Source organism: Melozone crissalis, unplaced genomic scaffold (genome assembly GCF_028551555.1).
Source record: "Melozone crissalis strain CALT ecotype California unplaced genomic scaffold, PUWL_Pcris_2 ptg000106l_1, whole genome shotgun sequence".
Lineage (NCBI taxonomy): Eukaryota > Metazoa > Chordata > Aves > Passeriformes > Passerellidae > Melozone > Melozone crissalis.
The window spans coordinates 4702679-4728481 of NW_026535883.1; the positions used below are offsets into that span (position 1 = coordinate 4702679).

At 37.0% G+C, this 25803-nt stretch overlaps 1 protein-coding gene across 1 annotated transcript in view; it reads left to right on the forward strand.

Annotated features, from left to right (window-relative positions):
• ATG5 (autophagy related 5) overlaps window positions 1-25803 on the forward strand; it is a 71559-nt gene that overhangs the window by 38460 nt on the left and 7296 nt on the right. The window contains exon 7 of the mRNA XM_054291754.1: window positions 8064-8181. Coding sequence (XP_054147729.1) covers window positions 8064-8181 — 118 coding nt within the window. The remainder of the gene's footprint in view (window positions 1-8063; window positions 8182-25803) is intronic.

The following is a 25803-nucleotide window of genomic DNA, read 5'->3' on the forward strand; positions in this document are numbered from 1 at the left end:
TGGAATGGAACAGACCTATGAGGAAGCACACTCTAGAAATACAGTATGAATTAGCAAACAATTTTTTAAAAATTTTTTTGTCCTTGATTATAGGAGCTCCTTTTGGTTAATCATTAGTGTAGAAAACTACAGCAATTATTTGATTTAATGGTTTGAAGTAGCTTGAAGAGATTTATGAAGTATTGTATTTTTCACTGCTCTTAAGCAAGCAATGTAGTGTTTGTTTTTGTGGATGTAAATCCATTTCTAAAGTTGTTTGCTTGATAGGTAGTGAGTATTCAATTGCTCAGTTTTTGAGTGAGGCTTAGGTCTGCATGTGCACACAAAGCACTGCAGCTGTGAAGAGCACTATTGGTTTGTTGTCCCTGACTCTTCAGATATCTTGATATGTTACCAGTTACAAATACAAATTCTTTCCTGGGAAGGAAATGTATTACTCTGAGGCCATGCTTTTATTGTAGGTGTGTTTGTCTTCTCAACAAAACTGCCTCTTGAAGCTGTTTTTTGTATTCTGTCTCTGCTGTTTCTGGCTGTGTGATGGTTGCCTGCTGTCTGCTCTGTGTGTCTCAAGTGTTGACTTTCTTCTGCTTCTAGGATCTGTCCAATTCACCTGACATTAAAAGTAATGCAAATCCAGTTGTTCAGAGAATACAGTGCTACTTTCCCTGCACAAGAAAATTCGACAATTTGAAAGACCAGGCAACAGTCAGAATGTGATTCAGCCATACTTGTTAGGCATTTTGAGTGGTACTTCTGCAACTTTTTCTATGGAATTGGAACTTTGGGCAATATATACTCTTGTTAAAAATGAGCCACAAATGACTCCCTGTCATAGGTCCCACATAGCAGTGGAACCTATGACAAGGAAAGTAAATTATATCCTGGGCTGATGCAGGATGAGCGTTTTCAGCAGCTTGAGGGAAATGATCCCTCCAGTTCACTCAACACTGGTGAGACCACACCTGGAATCTGGTTTTGGGCAGTTCAAGAGATACATGGGGCTATGGGATGAGAGTCCCATAAAGGACCGCTGAGATGATTGAGGAGCTACTGAATCTAACATCAGAGGTGAAAAAAGACTGTGGGAGCTATGACTGTTCAGTCTAGAGAAGAAAAAATTTAGGGGTGGGGAGATCTCATCAATGTGTATAAATATCTATCTGAACATCAGAAAGTATTTTGAGTGCAAAATCAGTGTAAACAACATGATGCATCTTCACAAACAGTTACAGAAACTTAAGCAATGTCTTCAATTCTCAAGTGTCACAATGCACTCAGGCCATTAAATTTTTAATCAGTTTGTTAAGGGATGCTTTCTAACTACACATTTCTTTTTCAGATAACTGGAACATGTGGTAGGACATTAACTTTCAAATGTTTTATATGGTTCTAATTACTCATTTTGTTGCTATTACGTAAAGTTTTTTCTAAAAGATTGTAAGGAAGCATTCTCTGCCAGTTTAAATAATATGGAGAAGGGTGATATTTTAAATGGCTCTTTAATGTTTTTAAGGATGAGCAAGTAATTGCTCTCAACAATGTAAGGGAGAATTAGCTGAAATAGTTGCCATATTTCTCTGTAGGTTTATAATGCTAAACTATTGTTAGTTGTGTACAAAGTTAGCACAGAACTGCAGTTGCTTCATAAGTATGCTCTGTTTAATGAAAGGCATCAAGGAAGACACAAGCTGTTGTCCATGAATGATTAGGAGAATAGTCCTTAACCATTCATGATCAAAAATGGTTCAATATTATTGTCTAGACATAACTGTAATAAGCTCTACTACATAAAATTTTAACCTTATTCCAGATGTGTTTATAATTCTAGTTGTGGCTTTAATTTGACTACAGTTTTGGCTAAGATACTAGATAATTTTAGCATTATTACTTGCATCAATTCTTGACATAATACTTGCCACATGTTATGGGGGCTGTTGTTAAGGTCTGTTAAAGCTTCCACCAAGAAAACACATCATGTAATTCATCTTGCTTTTAAACCAGTGATCATTTATGTTCAGCACCACCTAAATGTTTCTCAGTTTGTGTAATACTGTTAGGAGTGCTTTCAAGAATAACAGAATTTTCACTTGACTTGATGTTGTGATTCCTTGACACGTATGACTGATACCATGATTGCTTCCCTATCTAAGGGGTTTTACAGGAGTGCCATTATAGAGGCACACATTTAGCATGACCATAGTAAAGCAAATGTGCATGCATTCATAGAATCATCTTCAGCTTTAATCTAGTTATGAACTTCTGCACTACTAATTTCGGTGGAGTTAATGTAATTAAATGTATGAAGTGTAGCCTGTTTGTCGAATCTTTTTGTTGTTGTTGTTTCAGGCCTCTTAAGAATAGTAGGGAGTGTAAAATTCCTGTCCATCATAATTAAGATTTTCCATTCAATGAGGAAACCAGAGTCCTTTTTACAACATTTAACTGTAAAAATTCTGATGCAAACTCCAAAACAGGTGAAAGGATTAATTTTTTTCTATAGTTTAAACTCAGGTATATATGTTGTAATTTTTACAACCACTGAAAATGTCTAATTTATTAGAGAGATTTAAAATGTAGTATGGGAAAAACAGGTAATTTGATTTAACATATTTGTTGATTTTATAGCTAGTCCTGCAACCCACAGCACATCCTGTCAGTGACTCAATTTTTGTGGTAATTCTGGGTAGGTGTGTTGAGAATGTCTATTCTTCTTTTTGTCTTACGGGTTTTAGTTACGTAGTTACGTGTTGGACTTATAAAAGCTTTACTTGCTTCTTTTATTAAAAAATAATTCTGTTTTATATTGAGTTGTTCTTTTTTCTCTGAACAATGTTGTGATACTGCAGATAAGCAGTTCAAAATTTTGAATTAATAATTAAAAGCAATGCCAGCCTTATTCAAAGCACACAAAATCATAACTAGAACATCTACTTGGTGGACTTTGCAGAGACTAAAGAAATACTAGAAATAGTCTTTTTTTTTTTTTTTTTTTTGGAATGTTGTTCCAGTCCCAACAACTTAAAGAGTAAAATAGAAAAATTATCAAAGGTATAGAATAAAGCAATGGGTTGTCTGGGAGAAGCCCTATATTACTTGGAAGATTTGAAGAGGAGAGGAGCAATGATTACAGGATAAAGACATAGCCCATTGTCATGTTTTATGCCTCTTGTAATAGAAGCTCAAAAATATTAATGGAATTTGAAAGGTGACAGATTTCAAATAGATTAAACAAGATCATTTTTGTGTGTACTTAAGCTTGTTGAGCTGAAAATCATCTTTATGAAAGAGATGGAAGGGTTTTTTTAAAAGGAAAGAAACAAAACAAAAAAAACCCCCATCAACTCCCACCCAGAAACATTGTTGTACCATCTCCACAATTAAATACTCAATGAGTCTGGTCTAATATTAAGCAAAAAGAAGTCATCTTGAAATTCCAGCAAAATCCCAAAATTTCAGCACCAGTGGAAGAACAGTATTTCAGATGGGGATTTGCAGTATCTTGCTTTTGGACAAGCATGGTGTTGTGATTGTTCTGTGACTATAGCAACTCATCAGCTTTTCAGTTAGTCACTTTTAAATTGTGCATTGAGATTCTTAATTGAAAAGATTTCTACAAGGTAGAAATGTATGGAAAAAATGTATTTTAGCAAATATTTGCATAATTTTATTTTCCTGTTCTTTCTTTTTTGTATACAAGGACTAGCATTATTGTGCAAACTCTTTTTACTTCTAAAGCTTCTTGGTTGATTTTAAGCTTAAACAAAGTGGTTCTATGAAATTAAGAGAGCTTTTTTTTAATGTAAAGTTGTTCATCACAAAGCAGCACAGACTATGAATTTGACAAGTTACTGAAAATATAATGGAATATGTAGGGAGGTCTCAGCTTTTATTGTTTTAGGTTGCCAGCTTATACACCTGTGGGGATTGTAAGAACGTCTTTTTTACTTTGTGGGTTCAGTATGCATGGTAACTTTTATTTGTTTGAATATTGAGGAGCAGCTGAGTGTTTAGGCAGAAAAATCCAAATCCCTTCCTCTTGATGAAAATAGTGGTAACTGATTTTTCCAGATTAAACCCAGTGGTTTGTGAGTTATGTTTTTCATTTTAAGATGCATCCTGTGTAAAGTATCTGACTAATTAAATTGTGGATTTCATGCAGTGTTTGATGTTGTGTTGACTCTGAAAAGGACCAGGCAAGCTGACAACTTTTTTTTTTTTTTTTGCCAGGATAATAGGGAGGAAAGAGTTACATTTGTTAGCATAGCATGTATGTGACTGTGTAGATTGTCTGTGATCCTGTGAGGCTTTGCACTGCATTAGAGGGCCTCTTAAAACTTGCCCTCACCTATAACTCTTCTCAGTGCCAGTGTTCCTGAATAGGTAACTTTAATCTTTCTCACTGTGGTGTAATTTGTTTTCACCCTCACTCTCCTATCATTGTCAAGGCTTAAACTTTCTTTTAAAAAGAGTAAAATCTTCATTTGTTCTGCATTTGTGAGATGTCGGCTGAGTGATTGTCTTCCTATGCTCATATACCTGAAGGCATTTTCTGTGCAGGGATTGGCAATTGCTGATTGACTTTCACCTGTTGTGTCTTGCAAATGCATCCAGAATCTTGAACAGCTCACAGCGACATGGAGGCTACACTGTAAAATAAAACAATTTTTAAAATTCCAAATTTCTGTTGAAGGTATGGTCATTTTAGCTGGCAAAAGGATAGATATTGTATCAACATTTGCTTTAGACCTGGTGTAGATTATTTAAAACCATTATCAGTTATGCAGTGATATCTTTATGGGTTCGATTAGATTTTCTCATGATTGATTAAGCAAATATTTTACAAAACACAGCATTATAAAAGCAGCTATTCATGGTGGCTGTTCCTTCATGTCTTGTTCTAGTAAATGGAATCATAGAATAGTTTGGAATGGAGTTGGAAGGGGCCTTTCAAAGGTCATTGAGTCCACCCCACCTGCCATGGGCAGGGCCATCTTGCACTAAACCATGTTGCTCAAAGCTCCACCCAGCCTGGCCAGGACTTGCAGGGATGGCAATACTGGAGTAGAAAGTTGTAGTCAAGCTGGTCTTACATTGCTACACATGAAAAAGGGTGATGGCAAGGTTGTTCTAAAACTATGCTCCTGTATGACCAAGACACTTGGAAAAGTTATCCTGTAAATACTGTGGAATGTAGCATGGGACTTTTCTTTTGATTCTTTTAATGCATAAAGCATCTGCTGCTTGTGAGGGAAGAAGTGTGTAAGCATCTTGGGGTAATACTCTGCCTGTAGGATTAGATTTGTGAACCACAGTCTTTGTATAAACAACAGGCAGTTACTTTTATCATTTTAACATTGATGAAGACCAGTGATTTTTATTTACTTTACCACATCTGTGTTGCTTAACACTTAAAATGCAAAACTGAATTCTTTTTCTATAATGTTTCATGATAGAAGCTAAGGATATTGTTTGCAGCAGTCAGCAACTATGTGGGAGACTTGAGAAAATACAATTTTGGCTTTTCCCTCTTGGCATTAAATTATTATAGCTAGGGAAAATATTGTTCTTAATGTATTAATAAGTAATGAGAAACTGCAGCGCGCACTTGGGAAATTCTTATCTTAAAAGTCTGTTGATGATAACAACCTTTGACTACATACTTCCATTTATTTCCACTTCTACTTTGGGTGTTAAACACTTGGGAGTTATGACTAGACTTCTGTGAATATCCAATTATTTTTAAAAAGTAAACCTGGTACAAAATTGTTTTGACTAAAACAATGTTTTAGAGGGATTGGGGTTTTTTCCTTTTTTTTTAATGTTTTGCTTGTATATTTGTTCAGCATAATGTTCAGAGTTCACTTTTTAAGTGTGGATCTGTCTGAAGTGGATACATCCTGCTGGCTGTGTGCCTCCCATAATTTTTCAAATGTTCAGATATTTCATTAGCACTGATGATATCCCCATACTGGTACCCTGAGGACATGGGGAAGTGATTGGAGCAGCTAGGAAACTACTTTTGATTATTCTTCATGAGAAAAACTGGGAAAATGCTATTTTTCCTTATTTGAAGACTGTTAGCAAGAAGTAACAAGTAGTTCCTTGTTACTTGCAGTGTGTCAACAGTTCTGTACTGTACTGCCCTGGAATTACCTCTGAGCTAGAGCACCACTCAGGCAAAGACTCCCTGCCTGTGAGTGACAGTTGTGTTGTTCTTTACTTGTTTGTTTGAGTGATTGTTTTTTGCCCATAAACCCCCACTGGGAGAGAACATACCTCTTGATATTGAGTTGTTTCTATTTTTTAATTACCATAATAGGATGGGAGATAGTTTCTGAGAGGTAGGAAACTAAATTTGAAAGGGGCAATGGCTTGTATTGCTTGTTCCAATTAAAATAATGTGTGATGAAAGTCTCATTTGCTGGAGCCCACTCATCCTCAATGCAGGGCACATCAGCTGCTTTTGGGAGTTAGCTGCTAGCAGAAAATTGTCAGCAACCATTTAGAGCAAGATTAAAATGTTTGGGTTGGTTGAGTATGAGATTTTTAACTTCTCTGCCTCAGGTGGTGGGTTTGGGTGGCAATGTCAGGTTACCAGGAAAAAAAAACTTTGCCTGTCTTTGCAATGTCAGGTTCTTGCTGCCCCGGAGCTGCTTTTACAGATAGCCAAAGAAGAGAGCTACCTTAACAGAACCACAGTTCTTTAGTAAGTGCTGAAGATCTGATAGAATTCCGTTTGACCAGGGACATCAAGGGCAACAAGAGGAGTTTCTATAGGAATGTCAGGGATAAAGGAAGACTAGAAAAATTGTGAGCCCTCTCCAGAAGAAACGGGGCACCTGTTTACCCTGAATGTGGGAGTATTCTGTGTCTTTTTTGCCTCAGTCTTCACCAGCCAATATTCCAGCCAGACTGCCCAAGTCCCAGAAGGGAAAAGGCAGGACTGGGAGAATAAAGAACTGCTCACTCTGGAAGATCAGATCCAAGAACAGCTAAGGAATCTGAAAGTGCACAAGTCTATGGAATTGGGTGGGAGACACCCCCACATACCTTGAGCAGAGTGACACGTGAAGTGGCTAAGCCACCATCCATCATATTTAAGAAGTTGTGGCAGTCCAGTGAAGTTCCTACTAAAATGTAACCCCATTTTTTTAAAAGGGAAATCAGGATGACCTGGGGAGCTACAGGCCAGTCAGTCTAACTTTAGTGCCCAACAAAGATCATGGAGCAAATCGTGCTGGAAACTATGCTCATGCATGTGGGTAATAAGAAGTTCTGCTTGATCTGCCTGGAGAAGACAACACTCCAAAGAGACAAGGTGGCCTGCAAGAGAGCTGGGGAGGGACTTCTTACGGGATCATGTGATGATAGGATAAAGGGAATGGCTTCAAACTGAAAGATACGTAGTTGAAATAATTCTGGATTCCTCTGCATATCTGCAGCAGAAGTGGGCCATATATGTTCTTTGCATATGACTGGTTCCTTAAGTGAGTAGAAGATTCTAGGTTGTCTGTCAAAGCATAACACTTTCTTGTGTAAGTTGGTAGTGGTTCTTGCAGCTGAAATAGTTTGAAAATTTTGATATTAAGAAAAACTGAGAAAAAAATCACCTGTTGATCTGTAAGGGTAAAGTATTGCTTTGGCTTGGCAAAATATATAAGGATATGTTGAACTCCTAAGCTTGTGCTCACTGTTTGTTTTTTTTTTTAATGAAGGATATATTAAAATGGGTTTTATTAAAGCAGGTTGTATTCCCATGACAGAAGATTTGGGGCTTTTAAAAAAATAATTAACACTCTTGTATCCATGACACTGTCTGTGAATTATCTTCACAGTTTTTCTGGAGTGACAGCTCACTTGTAATTGTTAATAAACAAAAACTTCCCTGCATTTCATGATATGAATGAAATGTAAGGTGTGGGGCAGGGGGAATGTGGAAATACCAGGTGTTTCTTCTGGTGCAACCTTTAGTTCTGTCCTATTGTGTACCTGTCTGAAGTGCTAATACTACATATTTGCATGGTCCTTTAATTGTTTGGTTTGATTATTTTTTATTGAAACAGGCAACAACAGAGAGACCTTTTATACAGAAGCTATTTCGACCAATTGCTTCAGGAGGACAGTTGCATACTTTGGGAGACCTGCTAAAAGATGTGTGTCCTAGTGCTATCACCACTGAAGGTACTGCAGAAATAAGTTTTTGTCCCATAAGATAATTCTTTTTCTGTTGATTTATTGGGTTTTATGGTAGAGGGGTTTTTTTTTTGTTTTGTGTTTTTGTTGGGTTTTTTTTTAACATGACTATTTTGGAGAGAGAACTAAAATGTCAGTACCAGAGTTTCAGATTTCATTCATTCCTGGCTCTTTACCGTGCCCTGCATGGTTTCAAGAAGGTAAGATTGAGTCCTTAGTCACTCCTAAAGAATTAATCTCTAGAAATTTTATTCTGAAATTCCTGTACTCTTTTGCTGTTATGATGATCATAGTAGAAATATCTACATTATTTTCTGCACTTTAAAAAAATTAGGAAAGTGTCAGCAGATTTTAAGTTACTTTAATTTTGTATTCCAAAAACTTTTTATATGTAAAATTCCAAAACTGATAGAAATTGAAGATGTTTTCAGAATGCTTTTTTTTGTTCTTGAAGTCCAACCTTCTAAAATGTACCAGTAAGAGATTTTTACAAGTATATAATAGTTTATTTATGATTACAAATTGGTATTGTGTGAGCAATCAGTGTAACATTATTTCATACAATAGCATTTGTTGATCTGCACTTATTCAGGAAATAGGATTTTTTGGATGTAATTTTAGTCTCGAAGCTTACAAGTATTGTAACTATGATACACGTTTTGCAGGGGATAAAGGTAACAGTTATGTACTCTGCAAATTAAGATCAAAATTATTTAATGCAAAAGGTTTTTAATTTGTTCTTGCTCTTGCCTTACCTGTAAATGAGGAACTTCAGAGAAATGTGTGATATTCTAGAGAAAATCTTGGCACAGAATTTCCTGGTGTAGTATCAGCATCTTTTAACAGCAAAGCACTGAATTGGAAATCAATATAGAATTCTGCAAGATTCTGTTGTACACAGAAGTTGCTTCATTCAAAATTAAACAGTTGTCACAGATTTCTCCCAGTATCAGGATCTTAGAAATTCACTGAAATATCAAAGTACTTTTTTTTTTTTTTACCCTTGTTTAATACTTGTTAACATATGAGAACAATTTCCAAAAATAACAGAAGGTAAGAAAAATATGGAGTATTGCTAACCACGTGTCCATTTTTCATAAAGCTCTTTTAAATTTTGGAGCATTATTTTAAGTAATGCTTTCTACTAACTGTCCAGAAGATAAAGGGAGATACCAATGGATACATGAATGTTAGCACCAGCAAGTTTAACCATCTTTAAGTACTTAACTGTCAGTATCATACACACCCTACTGGAAAGGTACAGAGGGAATTTTAAAAAATCGTCGAGAAGGATGGATGCATTTTAACATGAAAGGCAGTTGAGCACAAATTAAATGAAAGAAACTCATAAGCATTTATGCGCAAGTTATTCCAGGATTTAAGGGATGACAGTTTTTATGTAGATTTGCCAAAGCTGCAGATGGTGAACGTGCCATTTAACTACCCTTATAGAAAGTGTGAATGTAGTACAATTCTATCTGAATAGCAGTGATGATGCTTCCCATCAGTAGGCCTTCTTTTCAGATGTTGACAAAAGCACCAACCTTGGACAGCAGAACAGAAATATGCTGTGCTAATTGCTTGCTTTGTTTTTGTTAAAAGCTAAAAAAGCTTGCATTTATTCAAGCTGGACAAAAAAAAAGTTGGAAAAAGAGAAAGTAGGTACTGTTCTTACACATAAAAGGAGGGATGTGAAATTCAGTGGGTTTTGGAGTGTTGGAATGTGCTTCTCTGTTACTGTATACATCTGTTTAACTTTGGCCCAGTTTTCACTGAGCAACTTGCAAACTTCAGAGTTTAATAGATCTGGTCCCTCAGATGGGTGTGAGCTATCCAGAACTCGGCACATTTTCTGCTGTAACACAGCTTTGTGTTGCAGTGTCATTCAGTTGTTCCTCCTGTATTGTGGGCATTCTCCCCTTCTGGTGTGCTGGAGAGCTGGGGAAGCTGTCTGAGCAAAATGCAGAAAACAGCCTGGGCTTCTGAGGAGATGTGGGGGTAGGCTGATACACAGAGCCTGTGGAGGGCGGGGCTAAGAGTCTAAGCAAGTAATTTAGAAGAAAATGACAGATCTGGGAATCATTAAATGTGATTGGGAGAGTGACTATAAACAGTGTGGCAGAATGAAAGAGATTGGGGCAAAAGCCAAAATCTGACGTAATAAATGTGAACACCTGGGCAGAGTAAGTGGGGTAGGAGATGATAAAAGGATGAGGGAGAAAAAGAATCATGTTGCTTGTGGAGTATGCACAGAGCTTGTGCAAGGCATCTGTTAAAGAATGGTGAGTAGATATCCTGCTGGCCAGGTGATTCAGAGAAGGGATTTGGAGAAGCAAATTGAATCAGAAGTTGAAAAGAAGGGTAGGTTGTGCTGGCAGAATGACAAGCTGTAGGTGAAGAGGTGGTCAGGTGGAGCTGGGGATTGTCAGATAAAGGACTGAAGAAAGCCTGTTCAGGGTTTGCTGTAATGGAGACAGGAGTACAAAGCAGAAATTTAGGCATGGCAACATGGAAAGACAAAAAGGAAGAAGCAAAATTAGAACAAAACAGAGGGATGATCAAGAAAGATTCAGGCATAGAGGAAAGTAACCTGAAAAGATAGATGCCCATGACAGATGTGATTCTTACTGCTAAGCATCATGGACAGGGAGGGACAGTGCTGGTTTAGGCTTAACTGGTAGAGATCACCATACTCTGTTCACTGATTAGTCAATTTAGCCAAGAAGTGAATTTGATTATTCTCTTGCTTGACTAAATCCATTCATTCATTATTCAAATGTAATGTGCACTATATTAAGTGTTCATGCTCTAATATAGCTTTGAGCTATTAAAAAACCAACTAACTCACCAGAATGTTCAGTGCCATTTTTGAGTTTTGCCTGTAGAAATATTAGCAGCCATAATGAGGAAGAGCATCACCCTTTTCCATCAAGTAGAGTAAACTCCTGAGGCTGCAGAACCACAGCACATCTGTGCTATTGAAGTCTCCATGAAACTCATTGAGTAAAATAATTTTCTCTCTGATGCTGGATCACTGAGAATTTACCAAATTTCCTATGTCAACAGATGTTCCATTAGCTCAAAATACAGAGGAGATACAGGTATAGGAGAGTTTTATTTGCAAGCATGTTTTGGAAACATGGGATACCACACCTAAAGGTTTTACTTCTGAAGGAATTGTCTCCATTTGAGGTTGAATACTTGAAGTTTACAAGGTGTCAGAGCTATAGACTGGCTGTACAGTCATAATTTCCTTACATACTTATATTTACATTCAGTTTATAATCTCTGACTCTCTCTGCCTCTCATCTCTGTCTTCTCTGAGACTCTTGTCTTCCTGCCCAGGCTGGGTGTGTTTTAGTGTCAGGTGTGTGGAATGAAAAATCACAATCCTGATTCTTGAAGGAATAAATCAAGAATGAATGTGCTTCAAGAAGTATTATAATTTAGGCAGCTGAATACTGCCTTTGGGAACAGAATTTAGTTCTTTTTTCCCTGGAGAATTCACTCATATGTAATAGCAGGCAAGCTGAGTGTTACAAATCCACACATTTTATAGAAAGGAGCATCAGAAAAATCCAGTGATCAGCATGAGTGTTCTGCTGAACAGTCTGCTTGCTTGTGCTTGAAATCAGTGAGAGCTCTGGGCCTCTGAGAGTGCAAACCCTAGACACTTTCTCAAGTAAAGTTTAGGCCTCTCATAACTATTCTTTTGTCCCACCATCCAAAAAACTTATATTTCTGGCTATCATATAGCTTTGACTTCAATTTGTGATCTCTAAAATGACGATAATTCAGGAAACTCTTGTTAAAATGGTTTCTGAAGGAAAAATAGATTGCAGTCAGACATTAAATATTGTCCTCTTTGGACTTAATGTCTTCTAATATTTTTCTTGTAAACTTGTATATTTTGTCTTAATTTACATTTTATTCTGGTGGAGGCATTAAAATAATATTGTAACAAACCAGAATATATTATCAAAGGTTTATTTGAAAATAATTTTTAAAATTTCATGTCTGGATTTTCAAACTATTCAGTTACCAAAGTTTAGATTTACTTAATTTTTCTGAACAAAGGAAATTAAAGTAGTATCTCATGAAAAGTATGCTTAAAGATATAATAGATAATGGATAAGCAGGTTTCTAAAATTCTTTTAATCTTTTCAAAGCCATTTAGATAGTTTTCCAATTAACCTCCCTCTTTAGTGAATTGATTCTCTGCTGACATTAACTGCATCCTTTCTTCAGTGCAACACAATCAATATGAGTTCTTTCTTTCTCTTTTTCTCCATCTGTTGACTTTTCCCCCCCCCCCTTTTCCTCTATGGTTTTCTCTTTTCCAATGACTTTTCATTCAACTGGAAGCTTCACGGTGATTGTGGTGGTCGCTTGTCTGTGGTGACATCCGTAGTGAGCTTTGTGCCGTGGGAACCCAGGGAATTTATGGTTTTCAGACTCAGCATTTGTAGCTGTATATTGAGCTGTTCCTGCTGCCAGATTCTTAGGGACCACCACAAGAAGAGGGGAGGGAAGGGTTTCAAGAACCACCCACAGTGTCTATATGCCTTTGCTTTAGGAAGCATGGATATAATTAAGCCTTCCTTTTAACTCTGCTGAGAAAAATGTTTCAATGAAAAAATGTATTTTTTTATATATATATATATATATATATATATATATGTGGATTGAATATATGCATTGGTTACCAACTGTTGAGAACACGGTGTAAAGAGCACTGTCAAAAGAACAGGTTGAATAATGACATTAAAAGATTGATAGTGAAAATGGTCTTTGTAAAATGCTGTGTCAATGTTATTTTGGACTGTTGTAGACTGCGGGTAGCTGTTTAGAATACTGTATTTTATTTAAATTAGCTTATGAAACTATTTATTCAAGGCTTTTATTGTTCGCTGAAGTGCTGTAAAAAATCAAAACTTTGAACTGTTATTATCCCAACCCTGTGTCTCCTCAAAGTGGTCCTTTATTCAATTTTATATATACACATAATCATATTTTTAAAAAAATGTATATGTGTGTCTGTAATTTTTTTTTCTGCTTAATAAGTTCTGTACAGTGCTTACCTTTCTGCTAAATAGTTTCATCTGATTAAGCTGTTAATAAGAGAAAAACTGGTTGACCAAAGACTTTGTTATGGATGTTGTTATACCAAAAGCAAAGAGTGGCTTTTGTTTAGAGTCCATCTTCAAACTCTTCAGATTTCAAGGAGCATTGGCTTTATCTTCCCTTGTCCTCCATCACTGCAGTGGAGTTGGAGCAGTGTGCACATTTGGGAACCTGTTTATCAAAATATGTATCAGGCATTTCAAACATTAGTAGTAATGGTCAGAAAGTGTAAAGAAAAGCAGTGGAATTAGAACAAGCACTGAGAAGCCAGTGTAATTCTTAAAACTATTGGCAATTACATTAATTGTCTTGACTATAAAGGATACCCTGTATTTCTAAAGCAACAATGAGAATGCCTGTCTTTGTTAGTAGCAAACATAGAATGATTTGGTTTGGAAGGGATCTTAAAGCTCCTCTAGTTCCATCTCTTCTGCCATGGGCAGGGGCACCTTCCACTATCCCAGGTTGCTCAAGGCCCCATCCAGCCTGGCTTGGAACACTTCAGGGATGGGGCAGCCACAGCTTCTCTGCACAGCCTGTGCCAGTGTCTCACCACCTGCTCAGTAAGGAGTTAATTGCTAATATCAAATTTAAACCTGCCCTCTTTCAGTTTAAAGCCATTTCCCTTTTTTCTATCACTTTCTCTCCACCTCTCTTGTAGGCCTCTTTTAGGTAGTGGAAACATTTAAGAATTCTAAGAATAATGAAATGTTCAGAGAACCTTCAAGGAAGACGCACTTATTTTCACTTTGTATTACTCCTCCTGCAGTACTGTGCAATACTTTCTTCCAGAAGGCTAGGTTAGAGCAGATATAATATAATCCTCTCTGATTTTGTGTCTGAGTAAGTATTTAGACAGCAAGTGTGTTAAATCATCTGTTTTCTCATTAGCTGAATATTTATTCTTTTTACATGGTTCCTATTTAGCTGCTTCATAGGCAGTGGTTGTGGTTATGTGGCAACAGAAACAGTAAGACCAGGTCACCACCTTCCAGTGAACATTGATGCATTTCATTTGTTTCAGTTTTTTTCTTTGTTCTGGTCTTCCTGTGTTGACATAAATTTTGAGAAGTAGTGAAATCCTTCTTGTCATGTTTAATAAATATTAAAATCAGTATTTTCAAACTAATCGAATAATCACTTCTTCTGTCTTGTAGCCTGCTGTAGTCTTTCTTTAAGGCATGTTATATTTTTGTGTTTCGTTACTGAACTGTATTTTATCAATTACACAGCAGTTCATAAATCAAAGTCACCTCAGTCTGAAATTTTACTATGGATAAACCTATATTATGTATTAGTATATTTTTATTTACTGTATTTCCATAATTATTGTTTAATTCAGTTCGTCTAAAGACTGCATACAATTGAAATCAAATTTGGGAGCTGTGTAGTAATATAGATATACTTAGCTTGCTATTCATGGACTATTATTCCTGACTGTCTAGAGTTTTTGGAAATAATTCCTGGAAGATAGGCAATTTAATTTCAATTTTCAGTCTTTAAAACATAGCAAGTTCTGTTTGAATATATTAAACTATATAAATAGAAACTATTGCATATAAAATAAACTATTAAATATATATTCTGTTTAAATATAGTAAACTGTGTTTAGTTTTCAGTTGTGATTACCCTCTGTTGGAGGAGCATGTATGTATCTGTTTTAGGTTTGCTTCTCCCTAGTTGTTCATACTCCAGTCTGAGGCAAGCTGGTCAGTTGGGTTTTTGGGCAGTGTCTCATTATATTTGATCCTGATAGCAACATCAGGAAAGAAGGGTACTTACTTTTCAGTTCTCTTTTCAACTTGCATTGACCTATCTTATTTTCTGTTCTGTCAATGTCTCTTCCTGCTCATGTTCCTTCATCATCTATTCCAGTAATAGCTCTTGCTGTCCTTTGATACTCTTTTAGTATCTGCTTTTGGATCCTCTAAAGCTAGCTCTCTTTTGACTAAGCTCACTGTAATTTATATAACTAATTTTGCAGAGTTTCAGACCTTAGCTGATATCCTAACAGGAATAGATCTTGTTCTCTGGGGTAGTAATTAGTCAACAGTCACTTCTGCTCTGTTAGTTTTTTCTTTTTGCTTTCTGTCTTTTTGTCCTGTGATATTCTATTATCTAGACTTCAATTTTCTAGAGTTTACTAGCAAATTTTGGTATCACTGGATACAAAAATCTAAAATATTTGGACACCTAGGGACTGTGCCTCTCTATCAGCATTCTTCCATTTCCCAATTTCTCTTGCTTTTCATTTGCCCTCCAAGATGACCCATGTCCTGGTTAGTTACTCAGCAAAGTCAGAATAAAGTTGTCCAGTGTCGCCCTTCTCATTCACTGTTTTACACTCTTGAAACTTTACATCTATCCTTTCCAGCCAACAGTCCAAGATCCTTCAGCTTTGCTCTCATAGGCTGTGCATCATGTAGTTTTGAATCTAGGTTCATGACAGATGACTTTTTTATTTTAATATGAAACACTCATTCATGAGTGTTTCGAATAAGGGTTAGGATCAGGTTATTCTGATTATTCATGCTGCAGCCTATAAACTCATCGTCTGATCTTTTTTCCAGTGCTTGTGGATGCCACTTGCACAGACAAAAGTTGGTTCTTTAATTGGACAGTTCTTGTGTGGTGAAGTGCAATTGTCTGCAGTAGTTGCAAGAAGTTCCAGAAAATTAGGCAGTCATTTAAATAACTTCAGAGTTATTGCTGTTTTTGGGAAAGTTTGTGGATTATGCAGGAACAGGCTAAGATAGAGCTTGATATTGCTTGTGGTCTCTTACACTGTGTTGTTGTAGTTTCTATGCAGGTAAGGAAGAGAGGGTGTTAGGATCATGTTGTTGCCTGCATCTGTATCATAAGGTCTCACACCAGATATGACAGAACATGTTACTTATGGTTATTCTTTCTCAAACTGATGAATAACAAAATTATCCATCCCTGAAAGAGATAGTACCATGGCTACTCTCCCCTACTGTCTAAAATTCTCAGTTTTACTTACATTAGTTGGATTACACCACCTGCCTTCAGCAACACTGTTGTTTATGACAGATAATTAAATTAAGTGTTATCTATCTGTTGCTTCAAGGAAGTCATGCTGTGTTTCCCCATGATTTTCTGTATTTGGTGATAGCATTCCTGTTGCCAATTAAAGGGTCTTTGTTTCCAGAAGTAATTCCATTTCTGAATGTCAGCATTTATCAAATTGGAAAAAAAAAGTGAATAATTCACAAGTATTGGAAAAAAATATTTTTTTTAGTGCACATTTATGGTTAGTGCACATTTATGGAGTTCCTGTAAATGAACATCCTAATACTGTAAACAGTTCATTTAGAAATAGTGACTCATCTTATTAGGAGAAAGGGAGGAACACAGTATGATCTTACATAACTACAAAGCAGCAAGAGGAAACAGTGTTGAGTTCAACAGAATGCTTTGAAGAGGCAAAGGGTTAAAATGATAGAAAACAGAGGTCTGGGAAGGGAAGGACTTTTCCTCTTCCCCACCAGAAATTTAAGACATTGGGCATAATGCAAAGATAAAAATGGTGTAATGCAAAAGAAAGCAGTTTTCTTGCACTGCTATCATGTCTAAACAATTCTGGATACAATTTTAATTTGCAAGTGTTGTTGAAGTCTTCATAAAACTTGTTTTGATTTTTGTCTCATGCTTCCTTGAAGGCTCAAATGGTAAACATTTGGACATAATGACGCAAACAGTAGGCTATCAATCATTCCCAGTTTTCACAGCATTGTTGTTCATTCAGAAAAGCTGCGTGAACTGACCTCTTTCTAAAGCAGTGTCATTAGTTCTTTCAGAAATAAAACAAGGATCAAAAAGACTTTCAGGATTTTTCTCTTAAGACTTGCTGTACTGAATGATTTTGGAAAATTAGGGATCAACTGTTTTCAATTAACTCTCAGCTTTTTTTAATGTATAATGTATGAGAGACTACATATTAATTGTTTTTGTTCTCTCTCAGTTTTTTAAGCATTGACTTCCAGTAAATTAGTTAAACAGAAAATTGAATTTAGATTATATTTGCTATGTAGACTCCTAATTTTGATACAAATGAGAAATTGTGCAACAGAAGGAGATAAATTTATGCAGTGTGAATGTCTTTGGATAGACATGAAATATGACTGGGCTTGCTCTGCCTGAGGTCAGAATTAGCTTGACGTGGGGCTTACTGTGGGAATTGGAGCAGCACAGCACTATCCCATTCCTTGCTGCTCCTGTGGTGAGCAAACTGAGGAAGTCTTTGCTCCCTATCTCTGACTAGTAAGTCTGATTGCATATGCTGTCTCAGACTGGTCTGCTTTTCAATGCTGTGGAGGTAAAGTGTTGAAATACTTTCCCAGGCCACCTAAATTTAAACATACAACAAGTCCTGGGCAGTTTTAGACACTTTATTAGCCACACTTCCATCCCACGTGGCTATGAGAGTGTTGTGAAGGGTTAGTGGTCTTGTAGAGTGTGGGTGTACTAGAAGATGGTTAAAAGCTCACTAGTGATACGAGTTCAGTCCTCTGTGTGCTCTGCTGTGGGAGTCATCCTCTGGCCACAGCTGAGCTTCAGACACTGCTTGAGCTATTCCGCCCTCCTTGTGTCCTTGTCTCAGTGGTGCTTTCCGTCTTGGAGGAGGTCATCCTGTACTTCTCCTTTCTGCTGTGACTCATTCTTTGTGCCTGTTATCTTTTCCTAACTAGGCCATCAGCTTGGATTATCCTTCTGCATCTAACTTGCATCTTACTGCCGACTTTTTGGTTTTAGAGTTTTTTTAAAGCCCACAAACACCTACCTGCCCCAGTTGCCTTTTTTTAAGTTGAAGTGGAAACTTTTTGTTCTGTGTCCAAGTTGCATATCTTTTGATTTAGTAGTCTTTTTTAATCAGCTGGGGTGGAAGTCCAGAAGTTGGCTTGAGATTATAGCATTAATAGTCATGACTACACAATTAATTAATATAGATTTAATTTGTCATGACCACATGGAAAGGTGCAGATAATCTGAGAATATCATTGTGCTTCTTGTTAGCCATCTTCATTTCTAAACAAACTCCTTACATAATCAGAGAGGGCCTCTGTTGTGTGCAGGATGTTCTGGCTCACTTGCTCCTAAAAGGAAGCATAGTGGATATGTGGGGTTGCTTGTGATCTTTCTGCATACAATTTCCTGGGAAACACTGAACATGGCTTGCTTTTCAGGGTTTCTCTCACTTCACCTGAATTGACTCTACAAGGATTATCCATCTGGTAGCTTGTGAGTCTTTCCTCCTTTCCTGTTGGCAAATGGGATGAAATTCAGTAAGTCCAAACGCCAAGATTCTGCACCTAGAACAGAGTAGCGTGGAGCACCGATATTACCTGGGAGAGGAGTGGCTGGACAGCAGGCCTGCAGAAAAGGGTCTGGGGGTGCTGGCCAGTGGCAGTCTCAGTGTGAGGCAGCTGTGTGTCCTGGCAGCCAGAAGAGCAAACCACATCCAGGGGTGCATCAAGCACAGCACAGTCAGGAGGAAGAGGGGATTATCCCACTGAATTCAGCATTGGAGCAGCCTCACCTGAGTGCTGTGTGCACTTCTGGGTCCCATAATTGTTGTTAAGGCACTCAAGTGCCTCCAGAGGGGAGCAACAAAGCTGGTGATGGGGCTGGAAGCTTGTCCTGTGAGGAGGAGCAGCTTCCTGAGGAAGGGAAGTGGAGACGGAAGCACTAAGTTCTTCCCTGAGTATTGGGTGATAGGACATGTGGGAATAGCTCAAAGCTGCACTGGGGAGGTTTGGACTGGACCTTGTGAAGCATTTCTTTACCATGAGTGTGGTCAAACACAAGAACAGTTTTCTAGAGAGGCTGGGAGATGCTCCAAGCCTGTCAGTGTTTAAGAGGCATCTGCACAATGCCCTTAATAATGTGCTCTAACTTTTGGCCAGCCCCAGATGTCTCAGGCAGTGGATGAGATGATCATTGTAGGTCCCTTCCAGCTGCCATAGTCTGTGCTAGCTCCTGTGTCCAGCAACTTTGCTAACATCACAAGAGTAATGTGCTGTTTCTTTGTGACTTAGAAGTGGTTTCTGGGCATGCACAGGCACGCACATTCAGAATGGTAGACTGTAGGAAGAGGTACAACAAATAGGGAAATAATCCTGTTTCTCGGACAAGCCTTTGGAAATTTGTTCAGCTTCAGCTAAATTTGTTCTGCCGGCCACCCAATAAGTTTTATTAGTATCAGACTCCAGACTATTCTCTTTAAATTAGTCAAAAGGCCAATGACTTTATTCAGACACAACAAGAAGTTTTTTAAGTCTATCATTAACAGTAGTAGTATGAAATGGAGAAAGTCAAATCCTCGACAGAGCAAAAGAACTTCTTCAAAATTTAGCTTATTTGGTTTGAAAATCACGAGCCAGCATTTCTAAAATGCTCCTCAGAAGAGAGGTAAGGTTTTTCATCCTAGAATAATAGTCTACTCTTCCCAGGAACATCAGTGTCCTACAACCAATTTCCTGACTGAGTGCTATATAGATTTGGAAATCTAAACAGTTAAGAAAAGATTGTGGAAAATTACTGACAGAAAACCTGCCTGATTTCTAATCATCTGCTATGTATGTGAGTTTTAGGAGAACTCTTGGGATCAAAGCATTTGACAGTGTGTTTTGGTTGTGTTGAATTTTCAGTTTTAAAATGAGTATTTTTTGTGTTTTAGGAGGAGACCGCAGGTTCCTTACGCACTGTACACATTGCAGTGTGTTCCCACAGAATTTATCACTTAGATAAAAGATGAGTGAAGAGAGACAAAAAAGAAGGAGAAATTAAGAGGCACAGAGGGGTGATGTGGCTTGTACCTGGTCACACTGAGGTCAGTAGCAGAGTTAAGAATTGGATTTTTTTGAGTCATGATCTAAATGAGTCTGTCATACTCCAGAGGCCACAGAGGTCACTCAGTATGAGTGAGCCATCAAAAACTTCACAGAAAGAAACCCAAACCAAACTTTTGGTTTTTCATATATCCTTGCTTGCAGAAATAAGCGTGTCAGCAACAGCTGAATTACACAAAGTTCATAGATTTACAGGCTATTTCCTATGGTTAGTTCCACAGAAAATGTGACAATGCCTTTAGTGCTATAATTAGTTCAAGAGTAACTGGAGATTTGGGTCTACCAGAACTTTCAGGAGACAGTAATAACCCTCTGTGAAGATCCACAATGTGAAGTTCTCAACCAGGACACTGCAGCCCACAAACAGATTTAAATTATTTGCTCTCAGTGTTTTTATTTTTACTAGTTAACAGAAGTGGGCTAGAACATGTGTTGTTTGTGCTGTATGAGTATTAGCAGTTCTCGGGCATAATTTTGGTCAAGGCATATTAATATTATCCCAGAAAATTTGAGCAGGGCTCATGGATTAACAGTTTGGGGTCTGTTCTCAATAGGCAGTAGAGAGGGGCAGATAATTTATCTGAATAGGCATGAGCTGTTCTCTGGCATTTGTCCTGAAGTTCAAATAGTGGGTTCTGGCCCATTTTTAAAATTATATATATAATTTATATATATCTTAATATATTTTATATACCTTTTTTTTTAATATACCTATATATTTTTTTGATATATACACTTTTAAATTAGGTGTATGTACTGTGTCTTTGGGGGTTGGCTGAGTGAAATCATTCCTATCTTCCTTGCATCTCTCTTGTAGTCTGGTTCTGCTTTGTCTTGATGCATCTAGGTTGCATCAAGATGCAACCTAGGATGCACCTGATTTTTCCAGGAGATAAACTTACAGGGCTGGAAAAAATAGAACTGCAAAACTAAAGGACCTGCAAATAATAATCAGGAGGGAAATAGCAGCTTTACCAGTACTGTAAAGGAGAATAATCCACTGTGTCATACTCTCTTCTTTAAGGCTTCAGCAGCACTTGCTAACAGTATTTGTCCCCTGCTTCAATAGCCCATTTTATTCAGAGATTTTAGTAACTTCACAATCAGTGGATAAACAGTGGATAACTTTATTTTTTACTTTGCGCCTAGAGAATATCTGTTAAAAGATAGAGGTAAAACATTTTCTTATGTTGAAGCCAAAGTCTTATGCAGTGGTTTGGCTTGTGCACAGGAAGTGCCACAGTCAGTGCAGATTTGAATGCACTTATGCTCCTTATCCTTTTTCCAGATGGCATCATCACCACATTTACAAGGGCAAAATGCAGCAGGTCTCTACACTTTGGCAAACTTCACAAGGTCCAGTATCTTGGTGCAAGCTGTCACCAGGCATTTAAACCAAGAAGCCACATTTATGGACCACACAGACAAATAGATGCCCTTCTGACACTTGTGATGTTGGGCATCAATATCCTCAGATGGAGAGATGGCTGCAAAGCCAGTTCTCTTTAGTGCTGTGAGCCAATGCAGCCAAATTTGTGGTAATTAATTTCAGACCTGTGTTCGTCCACACAGCTAATGATTCCTAGTAATCTTGCTAACTAATTTATGATACTAATGTAACAAATTTTGTTTGCAAATGCTGTATGTTTGTGTTGTAAGCTTTATGGATCTATTTTTCTACTATAAAGCAGAAAAATACTTTCTGAACTCTAAAAATTTTAAATTATGAGTCAAACTCTCATTAAAAACAGAGATGATATTATAATCTAACAGCTTTGCAGCTAGAATAGAAAAGGAATAGAAAAGCTAAAAAGAGCTTTTGATGAAAGCCTTCTTCCAATTTTAACTCTGACCAGGTAGCTTTTTTGAGAAGGGGTTGTTATTTTTTTTAGTGTTCAGTGTAAAGAGTCCTGCAGGTATTCCATTCCTCCTTTCACCACTCTTTCCTGAATTTTTCAATGCTAGATTCTTTAATTTTACTATTGTACAGATCTCTAAATACTTTAGTCTACTAGCTGTTCTAAAGAACCTGCAGTACATGTATTAAAAAAAGGTATTTCATGTGTGCAGACTCTACAGCCTGCTCATTACAGAATTTATTTTTCGATGAGTAAGGGCCCGGAAGACGCTAATGTAAGTATTTTAGCAAGGGTTTGTATTTCTCTGATAAACAGCACTCCCCTTCTGTTTGTGATCACAGGATGAAAGCTCTCTAAGCTTGTATATGTACATTTTTACTGCTACATCATGTAGTGTGCTCTTAAGATTGAGATCTCATTCCCCAGGAAGCATTTCTGTCTAAGATTAATTGCCCTTTTAAAATCAGTGTTTGATGTATTCCTTTGGCTATATCCTGACTCACTTTAACCCTCTTTGACCTAACCCCACTGACTATTACTGCCATGGCTGGAGCAGAAATCCCTCAGCCTGATGTATGCAGTACAGACTTGAGCCTGTGGTTTTTCACATCAATGGATTCAATTAGCTGAGTTTTTACTGATCAGCTTAGCAGAGGTTGAAGAATTTGTCAGACACGAAACAAAACTGTCCGTACTTTGAATATAATTAAATAGCTCATCTCAATTTTCACATGTAGTTTGCTTGTGAAGTTGTTTACTTCATTAAATAATGTAATAATAGTCTTGGATGTAGCATTTTTAAAAAGGAAAAACCAGTTTATTTTTCTCTAGTTAAGTAGGGGAAGGCAAAACATGAAAATAACAGCCATTAAGCCTTGAATCTGTACGTGTCACTTATCACTCTTCAGCCAAATGGTTTTAACCAGTGATTATGTCCCAATGTCCACTTTTGAATTTGATGTATTAAGCTGGGCAGACAAACTAGCAATTAGCATTATGGCTTGAAAACAAGTGAACGTGCTGGTCCTTCTGTATTGAGAGTGATTTTTCAGAAACAGTAATCCTGCTGTGCTTTGTAGGAATAGTTCATCATTTGATTAGCTGAAAAGTTCTTTATATAAAGATGGACGGCCATTAGGATCACAGAATATTTGCAGGCATGATGTGAATTAGAGTAACTTGAAAATGAAGTAAACTTGAGGTTGAAAGTTCAAGAATGCCATTAAAAATCTTTAAAAGTGTATGAATGTGCATATGCTTAGAGGATATATAGAATGACTGCATAGAGAATTTGCTATTTAACTGTTTGGCATAATAGTATTTTGAAAACAATGACATTATAAAAATTCTCACTAACTATTAGCAACAATGTCTTTTGCAGCAAATTGATTTGCTCTAGACCAAACTTTGTAGAGATAAATCTTTATCAAATGTGATTTTTTTGTTTGTTTTTTTTTTCTCCAAGACCCATAGTGATCATGTTTAGCTCCCTAGCTGCATAGAGAGCGAGCCCTAATTTCTGAAGGTCAGTTTTACACTGTTTGGAGGGAAGGGCAACCTCAAATCTAATTAAGGGCATAGTGCATAAAAGGGTTACCTTCTGGTAAGTCAAGATGACTGCTGTTCAGAAAAGCTACACAACTCTTAAAAGTGATTTAGCTCTCCTTCAACAATGGAAAATATATCATGGACAAGTTGGCCTCAATTTGTCACACATTCAAGTGTTTATCTTTTAATGCACACCCTGCCTGTTCCTTGTGTATCTAAATGTGTTGTGTGCTTGCTTGTTACATGGAACAGCAGCACGATTTACACTGAACTTTCTCACTCTGTGAATGGCCAAACTTAATGCATTGTAGAAAATTGTTTTATAAGCCTCAGCTGCTAACCCCAGGCTTTTAGAAACTATCACAGGTTTATTGCTAGTTCAAAGATGAGGCTAAGACACTGATGTTAAGGAAGAAGGATTATAAGAATATTCCCTGGGAGTTCAGTCTTAACTTTTTGTTATTCTGCCTGAAGCTAGATGCTTGATGGGAAGCATCTTTGGCCTTGTAAGGTCTTCCATAAGATGTCAGATTTTTAAGAAAAGTGTTTTGGAGTTCTGTCATAAATTAGTTTGCGAATTATTCCAAGAATCCCATTTTAAAAACTTCTATGAAGTATACAAGAATAAAATAATTTAAAAGCAACAACAACAAAGTTCATTTAAGTAAAGCTTAACCTATTTCCACCCTCTATCTGCTTTTCCATTGAGTTGCTTGAGCTGTTTTACAAAAGGAAAAGTTTCCTTGTCTTGCATGGCGTTACTGTCAGTGTTAACTTTTTGGGAAATTGTTAAAAATAGTCTGCTCAGGCTTAGTCTGTTTAATGGTGTTTCAGGCCAAATTCACTTTCTCTAAAAACTTTTTGAGTGTACTGGAAAAAAGGTTTTTTGGTTCATTTACATGCTTCCTGGCTCCTGTGAGATTAGAAGTGTAAGCCAAGTTCTCATCTGCTGCTTCAAAGCATCATAAACTTTTACTTGTGGTGATTACTTTAATCTGTTTTTTTACTATGTTTCAGAAGTGTGGCTGTCTAACCTGAGGATAGATTTGAGGTAAAAGATGACAGGAAATAACAAGAGAGAAGAGTTGCATGGAAAAGAAAATTATGAATGGAGTGATGCCAAATATTTGATTTCATCTCAGTATTTAGTGATACTTAATGTAGATGATGGTAATATTGCATATGATAATATTGCACTTCTGTTTGGGGGATAGAAAAGGCAGGATGGTACCTGGAATAATCCAAAGAAGGTAATCATCTAAGAACTGTGACAAAGAAAGTTTTGTCCTGTCCATTAAGTCATAGATGTCTAAATTCAAGTTAAGATGTGTACACCACAAGAAGATCACAAAGATACCAGCCAACTGGCCTGTGTCAAAACCACGTGAAGAAGTAGAGCAATAATTAAAGCTAAATTAGTGGATATGGATTTAATATCAGTCCATATCTGTATCTTGCCTGGAGGTGGGCTTTTGCAGTCAGGTACTCTGCAAGAATAGAGTTCACTGAAGTTGATACAGGTTTGGTTCTATCATAGCATTTTGGACAACTACTTCCTGTGAGGGGCTCTGGTACGATGACATGAAGGCACTCCAAGGGTTAAATTGAGACAATATGAGTGATAAAACACTTCAGGATCGAGAGACTGGTGTTTCTAACTTTTTATTTTGGAGAAGAATTTTAAAAAATCAACTTAATTAGTTAGAAAAGATAGGTTGAACACTCTTGTTCTGTTATCTGTAGGTTGTTCAGTAAAGTATTAAAAATTAATATTCATTTTAAAAGAGATTTTAAAACAAAATACAAAGTTATAGCTTTTATTTACCATACCCTAAACTGGAAACAGACATTTAGGAAAACAATGACCTTCAGTTTGAGCAATTGAACTCGTGTTACTACTAAATGGTTAAAATGAGTGATATTGTCTTGTTGCTGACAGTTAACTAAATCTATGTCATGGCTTATTTATATTCATGTCAGGCAGTTGAGTCTATCCAGGAACTGTCATTCTTATTCTCCAAACCACATCTTGTGTTTGGAACAATTCTTATTTCAGACACAGAATCATTTTGAGAACAAAATTTGTACTGAATAATGCACTGACCTTGTATTTCTGTGGGTGAGTTCTTCACCTGAAATCAGCTTCAGTGGCTTTCCCCAGTGCTGGTGAGATATGTAGGCAGGAAGGAAAAGTCAGTCCTGTGCTTTCA